At 39.0% G+C, this 26645-nt stretch overlaps 1 protein-coding gene across 1 annotated transcript in view; it reads left to right on the forward strand.

Annotated features, from left to right (window-relative positions):
• The first annotated feature begins 298 nt into the window (after positions 1-298).
• Positions 299-26645, forward strand: part of dnah7 (dynein, axonemal, heavy chain 7) — an 87943-nt gene continuing 61596 nt past the window's right edge. Inside the window, exons 1-22 of the mRNA XM_069663508.1 lie at positions 299-367; positions 695-791; positions 975-1164; positions 2185-2257; positions 2807-2987; positions 3217-3289; positions 3528-3653; positions 4211-4330; positions 5068-5251; positions 5348-5527; positions 5981-6253; positions 6541-6668; positions 7026-7104; positions 7615-7839; positions 8000-8146; positions 9437-9616; positions 10942-11082; positions 11193-11560; positions 12316-12502; positions 20458-20651; positions 25266-25464; positions 25682-25822. Of these exons, the coding sequence (XP_069519609.1) occupies positions 299-367; positions 695-791; positions 975-1164; positions 2185-2257; positions 2807-2987; positions 3217-3289; positions 3528-3653; positions 4211-4330; positions 5068-5251; positions 5348-5527; positions 5981-6253; positions 6541-6668; positions 7026-7104; positions 7615-7839; positions 8000-8146; positions 9437-9616; positions 10942-11082; positions 11193-11560; positions 12316-12502; positions 20458-20651; positions 25266-25464; positions 25682-25822 (3555 nt within the window). The remainder of the gene's footprint in view (positions 368-694; positions 792-974; positions 1165-2184; positions 2258-2806; positions 2988-3216; positions 3290-3527; positions 3654-4210; positions 4331-5067; positions 5252-5347; positions 5528-5980; positions 6254-6540; positions 6669-7025; positions 7105-7614; positions 7840-7999; positions 8147-9436; positions 9617-10941; positions 11083-11192; positions 11561-12315; positions 12503-20457; positions 20652-25265; positions 25465-25681; positions 25823-26645) is intronic.

The raw sequence follows: 26645 nt of genomic DNA on the forward strand, positions 1-26645 counted from the left end.
CTATTTGTCTAACAAGTTTACCAAAACCATATTATTTACCGTTAAAGTTAACGTTAAGTTATGTTGTTAAATGGAATATCGACAGAAATTAAACTCTATTAAGGTTATGTATAATTTTGCTGCCGTTGAAACTAAAGCGGTAAATTAATGACAGGTTTATGCTCAATTCAATGTCAAGCTGGTGCTAAGGTGCTCACAAAGCTCACCATTGCTTCCTTAGCAACGACCCTAGTAACGGCACAATAGTTTCGTTAGCTCGTTTTTCGTTAGCTTATGGTAACTTGGCACAAGAAACAACATGAGTTCACCCAGGAAAACAACAAATATAACTGATAGTGTGACGTTCTTGACACCAAATCCACCGCAGGTAAGTTTAGAAAACTGCGCTGTCCAGAGTGGAAAGCGTTTATCAGTATCTTAATGCTAACGTTATAACTTTTAACTAGCTTAACTGACTGTGTTTGTGCCATTTGAATAACCATAAATCTACACTTAGCATTTTTTCAGAAAATATAATATTAGCCAATATAAATGCTTTTTAAATAAAATAACTATAAAAAAGTCAACGTAAGTATCTTGCTCTTTTTATCGTGGTCATTTTCCTACTGTAGGGTTACATGCTATTTTTTTAATCACAAAAACTTCTATCTTTGCTTTATTTGTAACTCAAACTGACGGTAAATCAATGGTCTAGGTCATCCATCAACAGCCTTGGATGGAAACAAAACATTTATTTTCGCTGTACCCCCCACTGAAGAAGAAACCCGGGGGATCTGAAGCAGCTATGAAAAGTGGGTGCAATATTCAAAGTTTACATTTTTAATAATTGTTCAAAGATAAAAGACAATACTATGCCATTGCTTGAATTTTGATTTTAGACCACACCAACAACATGAGAGTTACGATGACATATTAATTGATAGCCTACTCATGCATTTTGTAGTTATAGTGGTTATTCTGTGTGTGTGCTGTAGGGAATGGACTGATTGACGGGGCACACAGTGGACCATTTAAAAGTTATCGAGTCGGCCAGAAAATGCTCCAGAGGAGGAAAGCAGTGCAGTTCCCTGGTACCTCCATGCACAGCAGCAGCACCCGCACAAGGATCAAAACTCAACATAAAAAGCACCATCTTCTCCGTGAAACTCTAGTTAAATTCATATAGTGAGTTACACAGTCATTTACAATACATTATGTTTAATTATATGTCAGTCATGACACTATTGTTGCATTGTGCATCCTTTATAAACACAGGACGAACACCACTACCTACCAACTACTTCACTACTCAAACAAAAGTAAAGTAAAAGACGTTTAATTTTGTTTGTTATGAGAATTACGGCAAGCTATATCAAACAGACCTTTATACTGGAAACCTTGAATAAAACCAAATCACTTCCATATCGCCTTGATTAGGATAGGAATTACGGTGTATACTGTAACAGTGTCTTTACAGGTCTCCCGAAAAAATCAATCAGACAACTGCAGCTGATTCAGAACGCTGCTGCTCGAGTCCTCACTAAGACCAAGAAAGTAGATCACATCACTCCAGCTCTGAGGTCTTTACATTGGCTCCCTGTCTGTCAGAGAACAGACTTCAAAGTACTACTGCTGGTTTACAAAGCGCTGAACGGTCAAGGGCCAAAATATATTTGTGATCTCCTGACACAGTACGAACCATCCAGACCCCTCAGGTCGTCAGGGACAGGTCTGCTTTCTGTCCCCAGAGTCAGAACCAAACATGGAGAAGCAGCATTCAGTTTTTATGCTCTGTATATCTGGAACAAACTCCCAGAAACATGCAGGTCTGCTGAAACACTTTCTTCTTTTAAATCAAGCCTGAAGACTCACCTGTTCACAGCTGCCTTTTATTAAACTATTTTAATACTTTTATTTTAATAACTATTCTAAATTATTTATATCTGCACTGTAGCTTTTACCCTTATTTTTTATTTTTATTTTATTTTATTTTATTTTATTTTTAAATTTTAGCTTCTATTTTAGCTGTTCTTCTTCACTTTGCTTTTTAATGTATGATGTGTTTCTTTGCCTTTGTTGTTCTATGTAAAGCACTTTGAATTGTCTTGTTGCTGAAATGTGCTATATAAATAAACTTGCCTTGCCTTGCCTTGCCTTGTATATGTTATTAAGGTGGCATTTAACGTTTTATTTGTCATTTTTTAGCCAGCCTGAGGAGGACGGTAACTCTCCACCATGTGGCTCCTCCAGATTAACAGCAATGGAAAAGCATGAAATGGTGAAATGCAATACACACTTGTTACCATGTATTATATTGCAAGAACCCCATTTGTTCTTTACATGACAATAATAAGACAATGTGCCGTCCTGTGCCAGTTACATGATCTTCTCTAGATACTTGATATCGTAGCTTTAAAATCGCTTCATTTTGTTTGTTCATTGGTTGCACTTGCTAGGTATGTTCTTTCTTAGTGCAGTCTTTTTTACATATGTAAGCCAAGCAACAAAACTACGTACATTGTTTTTTTCATTTTGGCATTTTTTATGTGGAGTGTTAGTTGACACATGAATCAGGGAACACAAGGAAGTTCTAGCTCCAGCTAAGGTACATTTTCAAAATGAAGTCAGTATTGGAGGTGAATAAGGAATATTTAAACACTGAATCTTGGCTCCATAAAATGTGAAGCTTCACTCATTGAGTTGCTGGATGTAGATTTGTTTTCAATTATGAAGTAATTATCAAGGTCATCAAAAAAATAAAAGTTATATCAGGCTTTGTGTGTTTAAAATGCAATTGTGAATAATTTATAATCATCTGTCCTGTCAGAGATATAACTACTTCATCCAGAATGGGATAGACCTGGAGGATGTGGCTCCTCTTGAGGACTTCTGGTTGGAGAACATTAAGGACAGGGTTCCTGGTCCCCTGATGCGCCAAAGCACAACAATGGAGCTGCTGGTGGATGAGATCAAGAAGGACTACTTACTCAGTGTCAAGAAAGCAATATGTATATTATTTATTCCAATTTTGTTAGACATTACATACAACATAATCAGGAAGGCAAATATTTATGTATTGAAAATATATAAAATATAAAATGCTTCTTGAAAACAAGATTAAAATCTATGACAGTTTTCATGTCTATTGTATTTACAAAAATATCTATGGGAACTGGATAATTTGTGGTAATTGAATGTCTTACTTTTTTTTTTTTAACATATTTTTTGTGATTGCAGTGAGATATACATTCAGGGATTCAAGAGAAAATGATGAGGACGAAATAAAAGATCTCCCACCGCACAGGCTTGAGTGAGTCAGCAGGATGTAGTGAAGAATGTTGCATGTTTATGCTGTGTGAAGTATACAATGCTTCTACTTACTCATACTCTTTACTTACTCGTACTCTCATTGTCACATATTGCATCCATGTTTTCCTTTGTACAGCAGTGACAGGAGGCCTATACAATTAAGTATCATCCAGTGTATTTTGCCTAAAGAAAAAAAAAGTCTGTTAGTCACAGTCCCCTTATTTGTCTTTCACTATCAGAGTGGCGGTGGTGCCAAAACCATGGAACGAAGCCTTTGTCCATGCACGAAAGAGGATGAGATTTAAGCTTCATGCCATCAACCCCATTATGCAGAAGGTGCTGTTCCTTTGGCATGGTTCTTACAAGTAAGTATGCTATGATACATTTTTTACTTTTATTAAAACCCTCAATGGTTCATTTGTATTGATATTGATATTTGATCAAAATCAATAATTGATATTCAGTATCAGGTGAGTCCACATTATGTGGAGATACCATGTATCATTATTATGGAGTGTATTACTAACCATGGCAGAATTGAATGGAAACTGTAATTGATTCGGTGATGATTTTACAATTTAATGTTAATATGGCTACTATGGATAGATGTATACAGATTTTAACAGCAGATGGAAGCTTTTACACTAAAAATGCATCATACTCTCTAAGAATTTCCTGTGTATATGAGAAATACTGTGGTTCTGGTTCCTAAGATTTCTTTGGATAGTTTTCTAGACCGTCCAGAGGTCTGCTTCAATGGCATGAATATGGACCAATTTCAGTATTGGAATTTGTGTAAATTTAACAACTTTTCTATAATTTGTGGGACAGCTACAATGTCCTGTATCCAAAACCTCTGAAAAATACAATTGCTGTTGTAGATTTACATTTCATGTTTACCTCCTAAATGACCTTATTGCAGAAATCTTCGTCTGATAAATGTTGACGAGTTCCACAACAGAAAAGAATCCATGGAGCTCTCTGTGTTTCAGCAGATCGTCAGCAGACATGTTGATGATGCAAGAAGGATCCTCCTGAAAAAGTAAGCCCACATTATCAACTAATACCAAGATACAAATTTTAAATCTCAATCAGAATGATTGTTTAATGCTTACATGCTCGTGCATTATGTTGCTTTAGTAAGAACATAAACTATATCATAGTTTTTTTTCACCTTTTCAACAAACAAAATGCCAACCGATAAGATAACCTGTTCAAAACGAATGCTACTCATTTGAACTCTCAATAAACAAGCCACTTAATTGAGGGTCTTCCTTCCCTGTTTTCCCATTTAAGTTTGAATGTATTATTTCATGATTTCACTATGTTATATTGGGCTGCACGGTTGCCTCACAGCTAGAAGGATTCTAGTTCGAACCCTGGTTCGGACAAAGTGGGTCTCTCTGTGTGGAGTTTGAATGTTCTCGACGTGCATGCATGGGTTCCCTGGGGGTACTCCGGCTTCCTCCCACAGTCCAAAGAAATGCTTATTAGGTTAACTGGTGACTCTAAAATTGCCTGTAAGTGTGACAGTGAGCGTGAAAGGCTGTCTGTCTCTGTATGTCAGCCCTGTGATTGACTGGCGACCAATCCAGGTTTTACTCCGCCTCTCGCCCAATGACTGCTTGGATCGGCTTCAGCCCTCTCCAAGACCCTGAACAGTATAAGCACTACAGATAATGGATGGATGGATGGATGGTTTGGATGGATGACTATTTGATATTTGTATTTGTAATTTGAGTATTATATGCATTTACATTTTGCTGTTTTCTACACCAGTTGGATTCCTGGAGCACAATACATTTACAACGAGGGGTGCAGGCAAAAGCTGGTGCCTGCCTCCAGCAACATGGCCAAGCTACTGTCCTTCTTTAACTGTGCAGCTGTACTGATGACCTCCCTGTTGCAGAGCCTTGCAATAGACTCAATGAAAGACTACACTGAACTAATTTCCCAAGACCTGGTAGGAGAAGTGGAATATAATGTCATTTCAATGAGTGATTTTGACCTAGATAAACAGGTAGACACTTGAAGTCCTTCTGTTTTCTGCCTTTTGTAGCGGTCAGAGCGAGCCTATGAGCACCCTGGCTTTGTGCTGCATCTGATCCTGGAGGACAGGGAGATCATGTTCGAGCCCGACCTCAAACTGTATGAGGAGGCCCTCCTTAATATCTATGAGTCCATGCTCAGGTCTATCAGCATGATACCTCGTATGGAAACCAAACTGTTCCCTGATTGGGTAAGAGGAACTCAATTGAAAGTTAAGTGGTTCATCTAGCTAAAACTGATGACATGTACAACTGTATGATAACTTTGAATGATGTTATATTGCTTCATACAGAGAGCCTGTTCCCTTTCCTCAATGATATAAATGGGCCGTACAAAAATATAGAAACACCTGTTACTATAACACATTACATTTTAAGAGGACAACAACCTACTACTTCCAAATTTGCAGGCTTTTTATGTGCAAAAATACTAACATTTGGAGTCACTGTCTTCATCAAATAGAGAAACACATGATCCTAAACTAAATATATAGTCAACAGGTGTACAGTAGTCATTATTGGATAATAAATCCAAGTGTGGGAGTTGCCATCATCAATATCCATGTGCCACTACCTATCCATTACCCCATTCTTCCATCAGTGTGTTTTCTGCTTAGATTTATATTTTACTTCCTGTCTTCCAGCAAGGCTCCCAGTTTGGAAGCACCTTGAAGCCCATCATTCTTCCAGAAATCCTTCAGACACAGCAGGAGGAGGTGCGCAGAGTGTTCTGGGCTGAATGTGTAAAACCCAAGGAGTACATCAATGAGTATGATAAATATGCCCCACTGGTAACCAGGCAGGCAGAGGAAGATGTGGAGCACTTCCTCAGTGAGCAGCACTCTTTCCAGGAAATCATGGTAGAGGTGATGCACTACCAGCAGTTTGTTGACCAGATCCAGTACACATTGTGCAAGGTACCTGATCAGCAAGGTGGAACCTACCAGAAATAAAATTGTGTTAGGTATATATTTAGGGCAGTGAGCTGCTGATGATATAGAACAAAAACATAAAATGAGCTCACGCAAATAGCCTATGTGCAATTGTGTTGAAACAATGAGGTTGCTAATGTTTCTTTACTTTCTAATTCTAATGATAACAAGTCAACATAGAACACTTTCTGATAAATCAATACCAATACAATCTGAAAATCTTAAAAAAAGCAGTCTCTTGATGTTTTACTGACTAATATGTTGGGCTTTAGGTGGTACGACTCGGCATGTTTGAGGTTCAGTCCCATAAGCTTATCCATTCTCTGGTCAAGCGTGCTCAGGAGCTACAGCAGAGACTGACAACACGGATGCTACAGGACCATCAGGAACTCAACAAAAAGTCAGTTGTTTAATCTTTTTTCAGTTCTTTTTTGACACATCCACACATACGTTTAAAAACTCAGGTGAGGTAAGTTATCTTTTAAGAGGAGTTGATGGGGATTAATTCCTGTTTCAGGACTTAGCTGGCCTATCGGGTCATTTGGAATGTACAGTGGTACCCTTTTTGGTTTCAGGCCCAGTATTAGAAGAAGAAAAAGAAAAACTTTATTAATCCCTCTAGGGGAAACACAACAAGCCTAATGAAGCTGCTGATTTGGGCTGTATCCAACACAGGTGGTAGGGCTTCTTGGCTCCAAGTTGTGCTATTATAAGATTCTAAGAACATGTCATTGAATAAATGCCCTTCCTTTCACAGGCTCTGTATTGAATTTGAGATGATTGCAGAGAAGGCCCTGAGCACTCCACCTGACACACAAAAACTGATGGAGCTTAAGGTAACTACCCCAAAATAATGTCACTCAGACCAGATTGATGTGCTGTGCTACAGAATGTACAAGTATAAGCAGATAGAAAAAAGAGTAATCTAAGACATAATAATAATAATAGAAAAAAAAACTTTTTTTTTTTTTTTCTTGGTTTGTATCAGTACAAGGATTTGATTTTGTTTGTGGTTCTGATTGCTTTGTAATTGGCCCCAGGCTACAGAAAGCCTGGCATATCATGAGGTAATGAGGAAGTATGTAGAAAAGAAAAGCTGCTGTCCATGTATTTCAGTAAACCTCAATCATTTCCTGAGTGTAAAGCTTGACACATTGCATTGCAGGAAACATTGCAGGAAAGCTTTAGAAAAAGTTAAAAGTTGTTTTCAGGTGCATAAGGTCTATAACAAAATTACTTTAAGAAAGTAAGAGTAGGTCTTCCATGGTAGCAATTATACTTTCTTTTTAAGCCTAAAATATATATGCCATCTAAATGAAATACTGCACTTTGCTACTCCCATGCAGGTCTTCATGAAAAAGGTGGAGACTACAGAGATGCCTTCCCTGAAGAAAAGATTGGCAGACTCTAATACACAACTGTGTTTCCTGATGGACTTTGTCACCCTCTCACCATTGGACATGCAGCGTAATGCACAGACCATTCAGTGGCTTAAGCGAATGCCATCAATCTTTAGGGAGCACCGAAAGATCATTACTGAAAAGACTGAGCAATATCAAAGTGGGCTTAAGGTCTGTGTTTTACTCTATCAGTCAATGCATGATTGATCCGTTAATTGGAATCTGATTTTTTTTACATCAGAACTGCAGAACTAAGCAGTGATTGTGATTTTAAAATGAAAAAAAGTTAAGCTGCAAAACAACAAAGTGAATTTCTTTTTGTGTATTCTAGCTCTGCTGTGATCACTTTGTGGAAGAATTGGAGAGCTACAGTGTACAGGTGGAGGAGTTTACCACCTTTGGTGAGCTGACAGATCTCAACAAATACCTAAAGAAATCCCAGGTCCTCAATGCTAAACTGGATGCAGCAATGGAAAAGGTACACGAGGACATTGAATGTAACTCTTGATTTTCGTCCCTGACGGTCGCTTTCCTTTTTAGACTGTTTGTCTTCATCTGAGCGTCGAATTTGTCTGATTTTCTTTGGATTTTCACTTATTTTTGAAGTTGTATCTGTAGTCATCGATCTTTTCTTTGTTTGTTCAGCCATAGTAGATTACTGTTTACTCGCAACACTTGCAGAGACCGGAAAAGCAGCCGCTTAGTTCCACCTACGCTCTCTGGCAGACCAACCACTGCTGGGTGATGGAAAACGCGTCTCAAACTGGGCGCCGCTTGTGATTTTTTCTGCAAACATCGCACAGACACCCAGTCTGTAATTATGTAAATGCCAAGGCTTCCATCAGTGGGCCATAGGCTCAATCACCGTTGTGTTACCTCATTCGACGATAGATAGTGACTTAACAATTACTTTAAGATAATATTAAAGCAAATTATGCTGAAATTTAATATACTGCTATCTAGTGATAACGCCTTATGAACCTTTTGGCATCTTTCTATTTGTGCTTCAGAAAGTTTCAAACTTTGGGTCTTCAAACACAGCAAACACAGTGACATCAGGCGGCTTGTAATTTTTAGTAAATCTCAAGAAATTTGTTTAGAAGAGCTGAATTTAATATAGATGTTATCGTTCTGTAAATTTCAGTAAAATTATCCTGCTTTGTCCCGAAATCCTAGACACAAAATATATAGGCTGACATGAAACTCATATGACCTTTTTTTTGGGTCGCTATTACTTAATATAAGGTGGTAATGATTCATTATCTTAAACCTATGATAATATATATCTCTTTATACATATACTGTATATCTCTTATGGAAATAGGCATATTTTTATTATAAATGATTCCCTACTTTCTTCTTTTCCCACTAATTGGCAGAGTCAGCTGTAAAACTTTTTACCCCTGTCAAACTGAAAGAAGCCCTTTCCAAAGCACCAGTGATGTTTGAAGCTTTAGAAGTCACTTGATATTCTTAATAGACACAAGCACCGGCACTTATATCAAAACAGTGTGCTTCACAGGAGTGAAACATGTAACAATGTACAGTGGATTATTGCATGGTGTTTGAAGTTGAATTACAGTATGTGCTTTCAATTATTTAACCTCTAGGGGGCAGCATTGACTTGTAAGAGGCTGTATCAGGTGTTTATCATCCATACAATAACACTCATCTACATATCTATCTGTCTTTACTATTTATGTCTCTGTTTCGGTCTTCCTTCTGTCCTCCCATCCTCTTTTCTTTCTTTGATCCTTCCTGCCAATAGATAAATGAGTTCAACATAGAGGAGGAAGCCTATGGCTGGTCTGTGTCCCAGTACCCACAACGTAAGAAGATCCAGGACAAGCTCACACCCTTCTTGCGCCTGTATGAGACAGCCACTGATTTCCTAAACCAGGAGGAGCAGTGGCTCCATGGACCTCTCTCGGGTGTCAACCCAGACAAGGTACCAGGAACTGGAAATTCTCTTATATTGGACATAATGTAAAAGTTTAAATCATCAAACAATCACTAACTTGACAATGAACAGAGACATCTTTTATCTTCATTACAGTTTTAATGTTGCTTAAGATTAGGGTTAGGCTTAGTTTTTAAAAATGCTTATACTCTCCCTGTTTTTTTCCAGGCCCTGTAGTTAGCATTTAGTTTTTTCTTTTTTAATCACTAACTGCAGAGTTTTAGTTAATTGATCTATAAGTTATATTGTTATAACCTTTTCGCGTGTGTAGGAGAACAGGGAGTAACATGCTGCAGAAATGCTCAATGTATAACCCACCCAATCTGAAGAAATACAAAAAAACCCACAACCACACACTGAAACAGAAAAATTGTACCAGCATCCCTAACTGGCCACAAAACAGGAGAAAAAGTTTAGCCAAAGAAATGGCAGAGAACTCGACAAGCTTCCCTAATTGTATCCACCTAGTTCAGTTACTTATAGTAACCTTGCAAAGGATAGAGATTAAACATGTAATAGAAAATCAAGCAAGCAAATTTATTTCAGTTGGATAACTTTATCTGTGAAACTGTGATAATGTTGAGGTATGTAAGAAAATAAACTGCACTGCAGTAAAAGCATTCTCTGAGGGTTGGTGCCCTCATGGCAGGTGTATGTGCACAAGTAAGCTGTTTCTGAAGGAAAAATCTGCTTTGTTTGAAATGTGGTAAACTTCAAATATGGAAAAGCTTGACCTCTTCAACTCACCAATAATATGACAGTGCCTCCCTTTCATGCTGTCCCAAATACCTGTACACATACATTTATGGATTTTAGTCTTCAAACATACTCTATGTCATAAATCAATATGTGGCATAGCCTATCAGTCTTTTCTGCTAAATTTACTGTCCATCTGACAACTGTATCTGCTCTTGTATTTTTTAGATACATATTTACCTAATTACATGAAAAAGGCAAATGAAATGAAAAGATTAAGCATTGCTATAGAACTACTACATCTGAACACACATTGATACATTTTTCTTTTTGAGTTGCTTCAGTTATGGAAGTAGAAAATTTGTCTGTTATGCCTATTACTCAAATCTTTGTTTCTGTAACAATATCTAAACTTCCTACTGCTTTCTACTTCCTGGTTACAGAAGTGATAATAAGGGTGACAAATGATTCATATATGATGGATGGTGAATTGCTATATGTACTAAAGATGATAGAAAAAATGTTATTGTACTAAACATTTTTTTTTATTAATTCAAGTGACAAGTATTAATAGTTGTATATCCTGTTATTCCCTTTGTCAAACCCCACCTTTGTAGGTTGAAGGTGATGTTGGGAACTTCTGGCGCACTCTGTACAAGCTGGAGAAAGGTTTCAGTGATGTTCCTAAAGCCCTGAACATAGCCACCAATATGAGGTCTAAGGTGGAGGAGTTCAAGGAGCACATTCCGATAGTGCAGGTGATACCCTAAGAGAAATATGTAATGTCTGTAGAAGTCAAGATAACTTTTATATCAAATGTCTTTCCACTAGATCATTTATGTCTTTGTTGTACTACTCTTCTCCATAGGTGCTGTGCAACCCAGGCTTGCGTGACCGTCACTGGGATGCCATGTCTGAGGTGGCTGGTATCTCCCTGCAGCCAGCTGATGATCAGGTCTGTGTGGCTCACTTCCTATCCATGAGCCTGGAGCAGCACCTGAGCAGCTTTGAGGGCATCAGTGAGGCGGCCAGCAAGGAGTACTCCCTGGAGAAGGCCATGGAGAAAATGGCTGGCGAGTGGGGTGACATGGAGTTCAGCCTCCTGGCCTACCGAGAGACGGGCACCTCCATCCTGTCATCTGTGGATGAAGTGCAGATGTTGCTGGACGATCACATAGTTAAGACACAAACCATGAGGGGCTCACCATTCATTAAGCCTTTTGAGGTGGAGATACGGTAAGAGATAGGAAGATTAATTTTGCTATCTCAGAATTATACTTCCAATAGTCTTTGTGAAACTTGGAAAACCACACTTTCAGTTGACCACACACACACACACACACACACACACACACACATGAATTTATTACTGTCCAGTTTTATCTTTCTCTGAGTTCAGAAAATGATGCCATATCCACAACCTCTGTTATTTGTGAGATTTTTTGCAATATTATGCTGCTGCCAGGCAATGTTTGAAACAGTGTTCCCAGCAGCTTTTAAAAATGTATTATGCCATATTGGGCGGATTGGGCTAAAGCTCCTACTGTATAGTTTCTTATGAAGTTTTTTGTAATATCACATATTTTTAATGGAATCATCCAGAAGTGTGGGTGGTAGATGATGACACCAAAGTGAGTATAAAGAAATTATGTTGTTATAACATTTGTAAAATTACTACAGATCAGAGGATATCTGGCATCTAGGATTCCCAAACCCCTTTAACCTTTAAGCATACAGTATATTGCTATATTTTAAATGATTCCTTCTGGCTTATTGCCCTTAAACAGAAAGTGAAGAATGATTCTCTAAACCTAGTAAAGTGATATTAACGAAGGTTCCTTTGGGATCATATGAAGAATTGCTTTACATTTTACTTTTTTATGCCTGCTCCTGAGATAGTTATGGAACTTGATTTATTTTACAGGTCACTTAGATCCCCCCAAGTCCCCAAATTTGTATTCCCACTTAGATTTACTTTTTTTCTCCTGTAGGGAATGGGAGGACAAGTTGCTGCTTCTCCAGGAGATCCTGGATGAATGGTTAAAGGTGCAGTCCACGTGGCTTTACCTGGAGCCCATATTCAGCTCCCCAGACATCATGACTCAAATGCCAGAGGAGGGACGCCGTTTCACTACTGTTGACAAAACCTGGAGGGACACCATGAAACAAGTTTCGCTTGTAAGTTGTTTGATTTATATTTGTTTTCTAAGATTAATTATTGCAGCAGGATGCAGTAATGAGGGCCGTCTTTAATATACAGAACTCTGTGTCATAGAATAACTAACTAGCTTTTTCATAGGTGAATAATCTTCAGAGGTCTCTCTTTTTTCCTTGTATTTTGTTTTTTTATGGCTTGTAATGCAATCACAATTACTTTGAATTCAAGTATGACAAAAACAGCTCAGACTCAGTATGTTTGCTTAATAAGACAAAATTAGCACACAGCATAAGCCTGACCTGGTAGGGGAAAAAATTTACGAACACACAAACATGAACACTGGTGAGAGTGCAATGCAGAGGCAAGCTAGAGGAACAGAAGAATACAGTAGCACAAAGAAGTGTTATGTCTCAGATGGGGTGGAGAAAGAGAGTTCAGAGAGAGGAGGTAATCGGCTATAAAACGATAGAGAGCAAGACAGAAACAACAGAACAGGGATAAAAAAGGCAGTGTTGCAGCATCCTCAAAGAGTTTCCAAAGGGTAATTGGCGTCCTCAGTAGACCTGAAATGAGACACATCAATTTCAGCGAGTGTCCTCCAGAAAGCCTAGCCTGACTGCACCATCAAATAGAAATTATGGATTTTGTCTGGAAGGGGCAGGGCTATACTGAGCCACAAAGAAAATGAGGTCACCAAGGGACAGGGAGCCTGCACACACAGATGTGCATGCGTATTGTCTAGTCTACTGTGAGTCAAGTACAAAATGTGAAGTACACATGTTGGTACAAATGTTGGCATAGAACTTTTTACACCTGCATTTATACTCACCCACTTTAAGGAAAATTGCGTTTATTAGGCTTTTATATGTTTGGTGAGGTTAACCTCAGTAATTACTGTACAGTAATTAAAAGTAATTACTTCTGTATGCTGGGACATTATTCTCATACATTATGCCAGTGCTGGACCTCAGGATGTTTTTGTAATTTAAAGAGACAGTTAAATCAACAGATAAACTAAACATGAACAATATAAAGTATGGGTTCATTGGATGATTGCATCATATTGCATCATATAAGTCTTGTCACATTAAAAATACTGATACTGAGGTCCCCTATCTGTTTTCCTTTTTAAAATGCCATTTCGCTCTGTGCCTTTGGAGGACGCTATCCGCTTCTCCAATGGGCCCTGGAAAACCTCTGCCAGACTATGTCAAATGTGTCATCTGGCAGAGGCCAGGGAGCTTGCTAAACTACACTACCTCAATATAGGACGCCCACCTCCGATGTCATGTCTCGTTCAAAATTGTCAGGTTTGAAATGTAGACTGCAGACCCGAAGAATTTTTAGACAATGCACGATATTCTCGTCATATTTCGGATTCTGTACCGCTCTGAGCCATTGCCTGCAGCGATCAATGTCCTTGACTGGAAAACGGTAGTATTTCACTACAGCATCCTTCGCTGGGCCATTCCTTTCAGAGGGAGGGGCGCTGCTGAGTATTTGTATTTTATTATACTGTGAGCTTCCGAGTCCTCACAGCTACTTAGTGACCTCAATAGGATTAGACAGCAAGGAAAAGCAACCACTCTTAAAATGTATTCAGGAAGTAATCTAATCAGGAAGTAAATACACTATTAAGTGTTGGTGTTTTATGGTTACTTGTATGGTAATGGCAAGGTAATTCTGTTATTTCAGGGTAAAATAGTGCAAGGTTTTCAATTCTTTGTCATGTGTGTCATTGTAATTTCAATATTTAATGTAACCATCAAAAACCTACCTCAACTATTCCCCACAAAGTAGGTCTCTGAAATTCATTAGTGCCATTGTTTACTAAACTACCATTAAGAGATCTTGTACTCACTGTTATTTGCAAGAAAGAATACATACTTGCCATGACATAGACCTCTTAGCTAAAGCTTTTGTTTGAGATTATGTGACAGATGTGTTCACACTTTCACAGCTCATGATTCACATGACTCAGCTCTGACTCAGCAGTGAACACGGGGCGGCTTAAAACTTTCTAAATACAAAGTTTTTCTTTTTTACCTTGTGATTCTGCAAGTCATCTACAAGAGGCTGTAATTGACCTAAAGTTATCCAAACGTAAATTTGGACACAGCAATCTGAGATTTACAAAACAAAACATCTCATCTAATGCATTCATCAATTCATTCTAATACTGTGTACAAATGGGCCCCCAATAACATTCCCAATGGGGCTAAAATTCACACCGATAAACTTAAAATATTGTTATAATTATTTATTATTATATGACGTAATGTTAGTAATTGTATCACGAATGTTGGATTAATGAATGTAATGTGTTGTTGGCAAATTGCCAATTTGAGTTTGAACTTATAATTAACCTAACCTACCACCACAGCCCAAGCAGCACTGACAACTTCAACAGACTCAGGCTCCATTCATGCAAGCTCCAGCTCCAACACTGATACTACTTACCCTACCACATGGCTTCTACTGACCCCCACATTTGAATTAAACACACAAGAGAAAAAAATAGAGAGAAGAGTTTGTAGAGAGAGATGTGTTGGAAAGGCAGAGCCAGGGTGAGGTGCCCTGTCTAGGGCTAGCACTCACCTCCACTGGCTTAGGGCCCGATCAGACAGGACGCGTTTTAGCAGCTGGGTCCGGCTTTTTTGTCATTGTTTTCAATGAGAGGAACGCTTTTTGCGCGCTGCTTTTGCTTTGCGGAGCGCCTCGCTTTTTTCCGCTCAGTGCGCCTCGCGTTTTTGAGGAAACGCTCCGAGCGCCTCGAGTTGAAAAAACTTCAACTCAAAGCAGAAAAGTGCCCGACGTCATGAGCGTTTTTTCTCATTGTCCAATCGGATGAAAGGAGAGGCGAGCCTTCTGTCAGTTTACAATGTAACGGTTAAGTTAATGACAGCTAATGATTCGATGGTTGACTTAACAACAGTAGGGGAAAAAAGTCGCCCCCCCTTTCACAAAAAGGCAGTGCGGTGCGCCTTGCATTTTACGCCTGCAAAACGCGTTCTGTCTGATCAGGCCCTTAGGCTGTACGCTGTACCTCCCCCTACTCCCCCATTTTCATGAGGGAAGAGAGGAGAGAAGAGAGAGTAACTTGTAGTTAGATGGGCAGCGAGAGCCAGCACATAAACAGGGTTATCAAGTGGGCACCTCCCTTCACCGGTGTTTAGTCAAGTTAGGCCCACGACACCTCGCGGAGGCTCAACAGTTAGTTCTGGCATCACAGAACCAGCCCCCTCCATGCTAGCTCTCACCGCCCACAGTCATTATCATTCTTTAAGGAAACAATGCAACTATTCCTGGTGCCAATGTTATATAACAAAAAGGAACCGCATATAAGTAAGGATTACTATTACATTTGTTTTGGCCTCCAACTGGCATTATTTCTCGTCATCCAAACACTGAACACTGAGCCCACTAACCACATCCCTAACAACCATGTCCCCAACGTCTGCCATTCATTTTATTTCAGTTTAGCGCCACAAAAATGTCAGCTTATATGAGTACTATATTTTACCTGTAAGAATCTTTCTTTACCATCTGTGATGGGAAAACATCCGATTTCTAAACATTCAGAAAAAGTTACAATGTGCATCCTACTCAATCAAAGTAAAAAAACGCCACCACACCATGGAGCTTCTCCCCTTTGGCCAGTTGACAGTGCTGTCAGGTGAAGAGTCAACTAGGGCGGCAGTAGGAACACTGTCACCTTTTGGCTAAAAAGGCGTTCTGGGGAGCGCGGGCTTGAGCCTCAAACGTTTTGAATGAAGCCCCGGTACAATGTTCAATATAAGCTTAACTTTCTCTCTGCTCTGCTCGTACTTTCTGTCACCCTGCCGCTCTCTCTTTCTTGTACTTGCTCAACCACACACTCATTGCGCACTCCATGACACAAGTTACAGGAGAGGAGAGGAGAGGAGAGGAGAGGAGAGGAGAGGAGAGGAGAGCTGCATTCAGGTCCAATAGGGAAAAGTCAAACTTCAACTCTTTTAATAGAGGGGAGTGTACGAAGTAGGCCTCTGCAGTACCTTCACAAAAATAGTTATAGTTATTTATGTTTTGAAGTAGCCGAGTACATTCTGTTGTTTAATTTGCTCACCCTGCTTGTTTTAAGTAAGTACTTAAATAAAAATACTGATTCTCCAGTTCAGCGAAAAGGGATGCTTTGACGTACAGAGTTAAGCTATGTGCCTCAAAAGTTTGAGAACCCCTGGTTTAGCCAACTTCAATAACAAGCTCGGAGCAGAGACTATCATAGCAGCCTAGAGACTGGCTTCATGCTGCCCTGCCTCATGCCACCCACAGTTTTTTTCACCCATCTCTGCTTCCACCGCAGTTAGTTTTATTGTCATATTGAGACTTAGTTTGTGAAGTTTACAGCCATGTTGTTGTTTCGACATTGTTCTGTGTACAGTGATGCAGCCAAGAAAACTTGCTACTCTTCACTGGAAGTGCTTTGTAGTTCCCACATGGTTATAGTGTTAATTTCAAATGTAACTGTTCACAAGGACATTCTAACATTTAGTCTCCATTTTTTGTCTGTATGATTTTTGAAACAGAGCTGGTAGTATTTTGTGCATCTTTATCTACATTTTCTTCTCTACATTTGATCAGTGATGGGACATGTTCAGAACTGCCAATTCAGGTTGATAATTATGATTTACACGATGCTCTTATGTTACAACCAATGCCTTGAGATGTTTCAGAGTAATGATTCTATCATTCCCCATACCATGTAGGTCAGTTCTACGAAGCCCCCCCATTCTGCATCAAAATGTGACAAACAACACATCTCTTCATCTTGTCCATAACATTACTCAGCAGTGCATGAAATTGGAATCATCTCTACTCCATACCACCACAGAACAGTGTCAGCTAAAAGGCAGACTACAGTGCAGCTCTCCTACCGACAGATCACATCAAGGTTTTTTTTTTCCCTCAGCTGTTGTCGCCAGTTTAACCACTTGGAGCTGCTCTAGATCCACTGACTAGATCTTTCAGTGCCTTACAACCTCCACATCCAAACTTAATTTTCCTCCACTATTTGCTACCTGCTTAAATGTGGCATCTGTCTTCTATTGCATACCCAATTGCAGATTTTAAAAAAAAGATTTTAAAGACATATTTATTTCTATGAACCTGCTTTCTTTCAACTTAGCAGCACCCCACAGTCTAACCCCTGCTAATAAGCTGCGGGAGAAACAATTGGCCATCTGAGCTCATAGAGAATATGACTGGCATATTGTTTACACTCAGGAATTTATCCAATAATAACATGATAATAACAATAAATAAGTCAATAAAAGACCAGCTCGCGTAATATTACAGCAGCTCATTCAGTCTGCAGAATGTGCCTTGATCATAGAAGACGTTTTTTTTATCTTGGATGTGTTGTGTGTGTCAGATTAGAACACACAAATACTATGTGTAGGTTTTTTTCACCACACACTGATTGCAGACCTGCAAAATGTCCTTTGGATATTTCCTGCCCTCCATTGAAGCCATCTGTTTAGTGCATAAAAAACACATTGTCACACATAATACATGCATTAGAACATTGTTATCCCCTCAGTGTCCTCATGAATAGCTTCCTGCTGGCAGTCTGAATCTAAAAAGAGTCCCCTTATTGCAGTGTCCTCTTCAAAAATGGGCCAAAAACACAAGTCTGATGAGATCCATGAAAGCCAGAATCACAGTTAGTTAACTTAGTCACCCTTAGCTGGTGTAATTGTGTTGCCCAATGAAACAAAGTCAGGCTCAATTATTTGATTCAGCCTTCAATGTGAGTGTCAGTTACTGAAGCAAAAGTCATATCTAATGACTAATGCCTCATAAAAATCATCTAAGCAGTTATAATCCCTGATTTGTTTATTTCTTTAATTACATATTAAAGCCAAATGGGGAAAAAGTCCCTTCTGAATGAGTAAACAGCCTGTGTTTGCACTTCAGATGTTATGAGAAATCAATCGCAAATCATGAGAGATCAGATTTAATTATTATCCCACTGTAGATACACTTGATGATTGTGGGTTTGATCACAATTTAAAAACAAAGATTAAGATTAAGAGTATCTTTCAGTAGCTGCGCTTCCCCTAATGAACAGTAACTTTTATTTGATACAACACAGACGTTGTGCAAAGCCAAAGCAATACAATAATGTTCGTCTTTGCTGCTTTTCCAACAGTACTGATTGTAGGAAAAGAAAAAAATAAGGGAGTGCTGCACTGGGTCAAAAAAACTGGTGTTGATGATCTTGTAGTGAAAAAGAAGGTGAAGGGCCAGGTGCTCATCAAGGATAGGGCAGGTAATGAATAGAGACAAAGAAAAAAATTACTGTCCAGCTATCTGATGGTAAATAAATCCAAGGTGTGGATAGGCTCCAGCCCCCCCACGACCCTGAACAGGATAAGTGGTATAGATAATGGGTGGATTGATGGATGGAGCTTAACTGTATAATTATTGACATTACACACACTGCCCAACATTGAATATGGAATGTGTAAATTATTTGTTTATTTAAAAAATGTCAAATCTTAAAAACATAAATGTATTATATGCTAGTATTATATTTGCGGTGAAATTCGTTGTGGATTTGCAGCTATACATGTGTAGATCAGAGTAGGGACATTTTATTTATATGTAGATGGTTTCTTGTCCCTATTTCACATTGCATGTTGTTAGGAGCTGTGAAAACTCTTTAACATTCAGTTGTCTTTAGTAACAAAGCAAAAACAGGCTCAAGCCAATGTGATCACATCAAACAAAGATAAAAGTACACCTTTTTTTATGGGTCATCAGACTTTCCCTTACTGTTTGTATTGTTTTCATTTCAAAAAGCTGGAAGCTATGTTGACACGTTCAGGAGAGTGGTGTTTTCTTTTTGTAAGATGAAATGGGCTGAAAATGAGAAGTTTATAGGCAGAATGAAGAATGAAAAACAAAACAGAGACATCTCTACCTTTTATTTTAATTAGGAGTCGTCAGCAATAAAAGTCTGAGTTACCATGTTTTCTGTTACTCAATGTTTTCCACTTTTGCTCCACACTAGCTCTACATTTAGCTTCTTATTTTATTTCACTCCAGTTGGAGGATGATATCAGGTTGAGCTGTGCACCTCATTTCAGAAACGCCAACTTTTCATACATGAGCAGGCTCATGCATTCACTTCCCATCCATGAAGATTAGAAAGACTTTTATTTAGGTACTTCCTGGGGCTGACAGTTCTAGAGGATATTCAATTAGAGTACGGATGGGATGATATCAGAGCTGAAATATTTCATATGTGCCAGACAGGCCTCAGGTGAAACCTCTATTACTGTCCCAACATAGATTTGTTTTTTAGGGTGTTGTGTGAAAAGTGAGCATCACTGTGGATCATTTGGCAGATGTTGCTAAAGGAAGATAATGCAGTATTTTAGTGTTGCCTTCAAGGCAGTAGTGACAAAACTGCCCTGCTAGAGAAATATGAACACAACAAGCCATCTTACTGTCATGTTTCCTTTATTTACTAAAAATTGCCAGCACTAAAAAACCTTACCCATGCCTGGGTATAAAAAATGATAAGCTGTAATTGGAACAGAGGCTTTTGTGCAACACTTACAGGCCACTTTGCAGGGTGTTGTGTCATTTGATTTGGGAGTGAATGTGATAAAATCGCTGCTATTTTTCAGATTTTTTGGCCTTGGGCAGTCTATGAAAAAAAATTACAGTACAGAAAGGCAAAGGAAAAAGATAATTCATTAGTGACTATGTGAAACTTAGAGAAGATTCTGCAGTGGGTAACTAGCAACCAAAAACTTTGCCCTTGAAATAATTTTAATGGACCTGAAATTGTCCAAAGAAGTAAAACATGATAATAAAATAGCACAGCTTCCTTATTGACATCAGAATCTAATGTAGAGTCAATTGAAAGCATCAAACTATAATAAAAATATTTAACTCTCTCCAAAATCTCTCCTATCTGTGTTAGGACAAGCACGTGTTGGCAGTGATAGCCATCGACAAGATGCTGGAGAGGCTCAAAAAGTCCAGTGAATTTCTTGAGATGATCCTTAAAGGTCTTAATAACTACCTGGAGAAGAAGCGTCTCTATTTTCCACGGTTCTTCTTCCTGTCCAATGAGGAGCTGCTGGAAATTCTCTCGGAGACCAAAGACCCCACAAGGTAAAAAATTCAGTATGCTTCACATTGACTTAATATGATAAGCCTAATAAGACTGGAGCGTCTTAAACATGCTTTCTTTCTGATGATATGCAAGACATTCAACTGGTTGCAAGATTTTTAATTGTTCGGAAACAGAAGAGAAAATGACTATTACTCAGTTCATTTAGACATTTCCCGAATGAGTTTAAAGTGCATATCTCGAAGATTTTAGTTTTGTTCTCTTTGGCGGCACCTATGGCGTTAAACGGTAATTGCGGGCGGACACTTCCCAGATATCCAGATGGTGTTGCATGTGTGACGTCTACGGATGGCTCCGGTTGTAACTCTTGATTTTCCTCGCTGACGGTCGCTTTCCTTTTTAGACTGTTTGCCTTCATCTGAGCGTCAAATATTTTTCTTTTTCTTTGGATTTTCACTTATTTTTGAAGTTGTATCTGTAGTCATCGATCTTTTCTTTGTTTGTTCAGCCATAGTAGATTACTGTTTCCTCGCAACGCTTGCAGAGACCGGAAAGCAGTCGCTTAGCTCCGCCCACCCTCTCTGGCAGACCAACCACTGCTGGCTGATGGAAAATGCGTCACTAACTGGGCACCGCTTGTGATTTCTTCTGTGAAAGTCGCACCTGACACCCAGTCTTTAATTCTGCAAATGCAAAGGCTTCCATCAGTGGGCCATAGGCTCAATCGACATAGTGTTAGCTCATTCACTGACTTAACAGACATTTGTTTAAATGAAAATCTTCGAGATTATTACTTAAAGGCCTTCCTAGTTTCAGGTCTTTTTCAACGAAGCATCATACTTTATAAATTAATGTTACAATTAGAGTAAAATTAACAATAAAGAGAGGTAAGCTTTAGGTCACGGCTACCGTGCTGTTGACGAGTCACTACCGCAGCTACCACTCAACCTGGACGGAGACGTAGCAATGCGTTGTCACCCTCTCCTCCAAATACGGTCACTTCTGGTTCCAAAAAACAAGCCAAAATCCCAAACTCAATGCTTCAAAACGGTAGTCCACAAACCTATTAGTGATATAACAGTGGCATTTTCCACTCTATGCTAAACCATTACCGGAAATTAAATTAATACCATTGATGGATGTTCGTGTAGTCTCTTTCATTATTAAACCAGCTTCTGTGCCTAATAGTTTCAGAGATTCAGGATGTGGAAGGAGCAAATCAATTTAAGAGTTGTGTCCTTTGAGATCCGCTTTTTGGGCCAACTAAGAACTTGGCCAACTACATGCTTACTCAACCTCTGAAGTGGTGTCCCCATAGGCCAAGTCCTCACTGATAACCAACCCTTGTCTTATTTCACCCAGGGTTCTTGGTTAATAATGAATGTGATTCCAGACAAAAGATGTTCTAGTCTCTTGCTCTCTTTCTGCCATTTCTATTACTCTTTTAGCTTTCACTCTACGATCCCTCTTCTCCCGCCTTGACTTTTCAGAATTGTAAACACAATGGTGCAGATGCACACATTCATGAGTTCTTCTGTACAGACAGGCATTCTACTTAAGAGGGGATGTAGGGAGGCAGCATAACGATGAGAAAGTGCTGGTTTGATTTTATGAGAATATGGGCCTCTGCTCCTTGAACGCAGTGATAGGCTGACAAAAGGGCTTACTTTCATTTCAGGGATGTGGAAGAAGCAAAGTACCCACTTTTTTAAAGTTTTATTGCTTTAGCATTGGAACACTTGTTTTTATTTCCCATTTCCCTGAATGCTTTTGTGCACAGAGGCTTCCTATGCTTATGGTGTGCCTGCAAAGTGCAGCAACTGAAACATAAACTTATGAAGTAGTATTAAAAAGAGAAAAGGCTTTGTTTGTTGTTTGAGTAGCAAACATTGCTCTTGAGTTGCACTTATATTGCCCAACAAAAATGAGTTTCAGAATGGCAAAAGTCACAGGACCATTGTGAACCATAGACTGTATAAAAAGAGTGGACTCACCTATTGGTTTAAGGACAGCTAAGTTCTACATTATAAATGCCACCATGTTGTTTTTTGGATGTGGATCTAATGATGCACAACTTTAAGCCTTAATATAAACAGATGAGTTTAAAAAGAATCATCCCTGGTACAGTTCATATAGACATTTTATATAGAGACCTAAACTGTTTTTAACCAGGCTGAAAACATATTATTTCCGCTGTAAAGTTGGGCATTAGACAGTACATAGGCCTATGTGGGGTGTGACTGATTTTAGGAGGCAACCTCAAGTGGCCATTTGAGGGACTGCGGTTTTTGGCTTTTTGTATACAGACACAAATCCCCAACTAAACTCTGATTTCGAATAAATTCAGTCCTTTAGTTATAAAGTACTGTTTGGTATCATGCAGTGACATAACAGGGGCCATTCAACTCACTTCATCAGTGCTCAATTATCTTACTAAACCTTGCTTAGTAGGACCTCAAGTAGCTAAAATAACAAAAAAACAGCACCTGGTGCTCAGGTGAAGATGCAGCTACGCTCAAGGGCACTTGTCCTGAAACACGGAACCTGATTTAAGAAAAGGAGTACTGAGCTCAGGGACAAAATGAGTTGCTGCTCTAAGACATCTTTCCTCTCATGCTTCACGTCAGTAGTCTTATTTTTTAAATCTCACTGGAGGGAGAGAAGCTGTCAAACTGTGTGCATCATTAGACTTTTACAAATTAAAGGGCCAGTGTCTCTCTCTGGGCCGTTCCTTTCAGAAGGAGGGGCGCAATGCATGCTGGGTGCTGTAGGAATATAGAATGAGCGAAACCATGAGCTGTTTGTACAACTTTTTCTACACCTATGGTGCCAATTTTTGACATTATTGCTTTTATCAATTACAGAGAACACCAGCTTTGACTGACTGATTTTTTTAAATTTCTACTTTGAGTTTTAATTTTTAAATCATTATCTGCAAAAAAAACATTATGCACACTCAATACAGATGCAGACTAATAAACTCAGTTAAAGTGTTACCGATAATCATTTAAAGCGTTTAGAGTATTTGTGTGATTGTGGCATCTTCAAACTATTCTGAACTTGAGGCTTTTATTGTTAGAAAGTTGAGAGAATCCCGGTGGTAATTGGTGCAGTTTTTGTGTTGTTTTCAGTCCATTGACTCTACTGCCCCTGGGTCAGATCTGAAAGGAAGAAGGGGATTGCCACCACATGTCTTTTGTACAACTGTCTTAACAAAAATCTGGGCTTTTCAAATTCTACACAGGGGGGCCTTAAATACATAATGGCATAGAAATTTGTCTGGGTGATATTGATCCAGACATATACTGACAATTTCTGCCTTGTCTGGCTGGTTGCCAATTGAAAGCAGTACATAAACAACTGTGATGATCTGTCATTGTCTACACTGGATTGATTCATATACAGTTTTTCTGCGTACTCAGAGGCATTGAAGCAAAGCTCGCAACCAAGTACACAATCATGTACCTGTGTGCATGAAGTGTGAATAAAGCTTAGACAATTATGTGGCCACTTGAAATAGCTTAAATGGTTTAAATGTATATAGCTCAGACTTTGTGAGAGACATGGCTCTTATGGTAAGTACATAAGATGTCCACATGATGTCACTTACCATACAGGGTGAGGGGCCATTGATATTTCAGACTTTGCCTACAGATACTGTAACCAGTCACCTCCTTTGAATTTACGTCCATTGTCTCTGCCAGAAGTTTAATTGGACTTGTGTGAGCAGATATCCTATAGTGTTTCGTTTGTTAAAATTAATAATGAGCAAGATGCTCCTATCAAATTGCCTTAGGCTGATTGTGGTCTATCAATGTAATTGTTTGATAACCTAATTTAGACTTGATTAAATCTTTAGGCCTGTGGTAGCACTGGAGAATAGTTAACTATAATATAACATAAAAAATATGTATGGATATGTTTAGTAATAGTAAACAGTTATAGCAAAGTTATATATATATATATTTATATATATATATATATATACATATATGTCACGACTGGACTACTGCAACAGCATCCTCTACGGCACCTCCTCAAAAATCCACAATAAACTACAATACATTCAAAACTCCACGCCCGTCTTCTCACCCACACCCGCACCAGGGATCATATCACCCCAGTCCTTCAGAACCTCCTCTGGCTCCCCATTCAACAAAGAATCCAATTTAAAATCCTCCTCATCACCTACAAGGCCCTCCACAACCTAGCCCCCCCTTACCTCACTGACCTCCTTCACCAATACACTCCCACTTGCAACCTCAGATCTGCCAACAGCAACCTCCTCACGCCTCTCACCCGATCCAAGCACCGGACCTGGGGGGACAGAGCCTTCTCTATTGCTGCCCCCTCCCTCTGGAACTCCCTCCCCCATCACCTTGGACACTCTCCCTCACTCCCCTCTTTCAAAACTAGACTCAAAACCCACCTTTTCAAATCTGCTTTTAATCTGTGACCGTGTGTTTAATTGCACCTTGATTGTTTTATACTGTATATTGCTTTTCATGTCTTTGTTATGTTGTTTTTACATGTAAAGTGTCTTTGAGTACCTTTTAAAGCGCTATATAAATAAAATGTATTATTATTATTATTATTATTATTATTATTATATATAGATATACTTTTTAATCTTTCCTTGCCTTACTCTCCTCCAGGGTGCAGCCCCATCTGAAGAAGTGCTTTGAAGGCATTGCTAGTGTGGTGTTCACCGATGTGCTGGACATCACCCACATAAAGAGCAGTGAGGGTGAAGTGGTGCAGCTGCTGGACATCATTTCCACATCCAAAGCCAGGGGCCAGGTGGAGAAGTGGCTTCTGGAACTTGAGAATGGCATGATTGCCTCCCTGCATAAGGTGTTGTGTCGATCATTATTATTATTTCTAAGCTTTATATACCTAATCAAACACATTTTTCTTATAATTTTCAGTAAATTCTGTTTCACTATACTCTATGTATGATCAGAAGATTGAGCATGCACATACAATGCTTTTCCCAGAATGTTTTCAATTATCATTCATGACACAGATATCACACAAATACAGCCTTTATCTCTCTTGTGGTCCCTTGTAGGTAATCGGGGAGGCAATAGAGGCATACCCCAATGAGTTAAGGATTGACTGGGTGCGTGCTTGGCCAGGCCAGACTGTGCTCTGTGTCTCACAGGTCTACTGGACGAAGGATATTCATGAAGCCATTAATTCCGGACAGAAGGTGATCAACTGTCTGTTTTTATTTGTTCACACTATTATGTATTCTGGACTACTCTTTACATGTTTAGTGTCAAATATAGGTCCCTTTTTATTGTATATAGCACTTTATGCTGTTGCCTAGTTTGTACCTTTCATGTACAGTATTGATATTAATTTTTAAACAAAGCTTAGCAATAGTTTTCTGAAAGATAATTACCTATCTTAGAAAAACCCAGAAGGATGTTTAGCAACAAAGACTCTTTTAGCCATCTGAATGCAGAAATATCCTGTTCGCTGCAAATAATATTTTTCAATTTTGTGTTTAAGACATCCAAACCATTGTTTACATCTACAGATAGACTTTACTTATGTTCTAACCTGGGTTTCGGTTATCTGGTAATTGCCGTTTTTTTTACCGGTAAAATCTGTTGAAATCCGACATATTAAAAATCCACCGGTCCAGTGTCCGGTGAAAATAATATATTTTCAACAAAAAAATATCACTCATTCATTATAACTCCGTCCTTCAGTGCGTCAGAATATGCTAAACCAGCCATCAGAACCATTATTAATCATTTTGGCAAAGGAATTACCAGCGAGGACAAGTCAGCAGCACCAGCACCAGCCACAGCTCCTCTTACCGATGCCACAAGAGCACGAGATGCCAGCACTGTGATGACAGCGCTCCGCGGCTATGGAGGCTGGAATTTATCCACGGCCTGCAAAGTGCTCATCAGGGATTTCAGTGAAATATATGCTATACCGATTCATATAAATTCATTAATATTATTATGTAGGTTATAACGAACTGCACTCCTTCAGGGAGAGACACAGAGAGAGAGAGA

Source organism: Semicossyphus pulcher, unplaced genomic scaffold (genome assembly GCF_022749685.1).
Source record: "Semicossyphus pulcher isolate SPU_LCO1_2020_fin unplaced genomic scaffold, fSemPul1.0.p SCAF_15, whole genome shotgun sequence".
In the NCBI taxonomy this organism is placed as follows: Eukaryota; Metazoa; Chordata; class Actinopteri; order Labriformes; family Labridae; genus Semicossyphus; species Semicossyphus pulcher.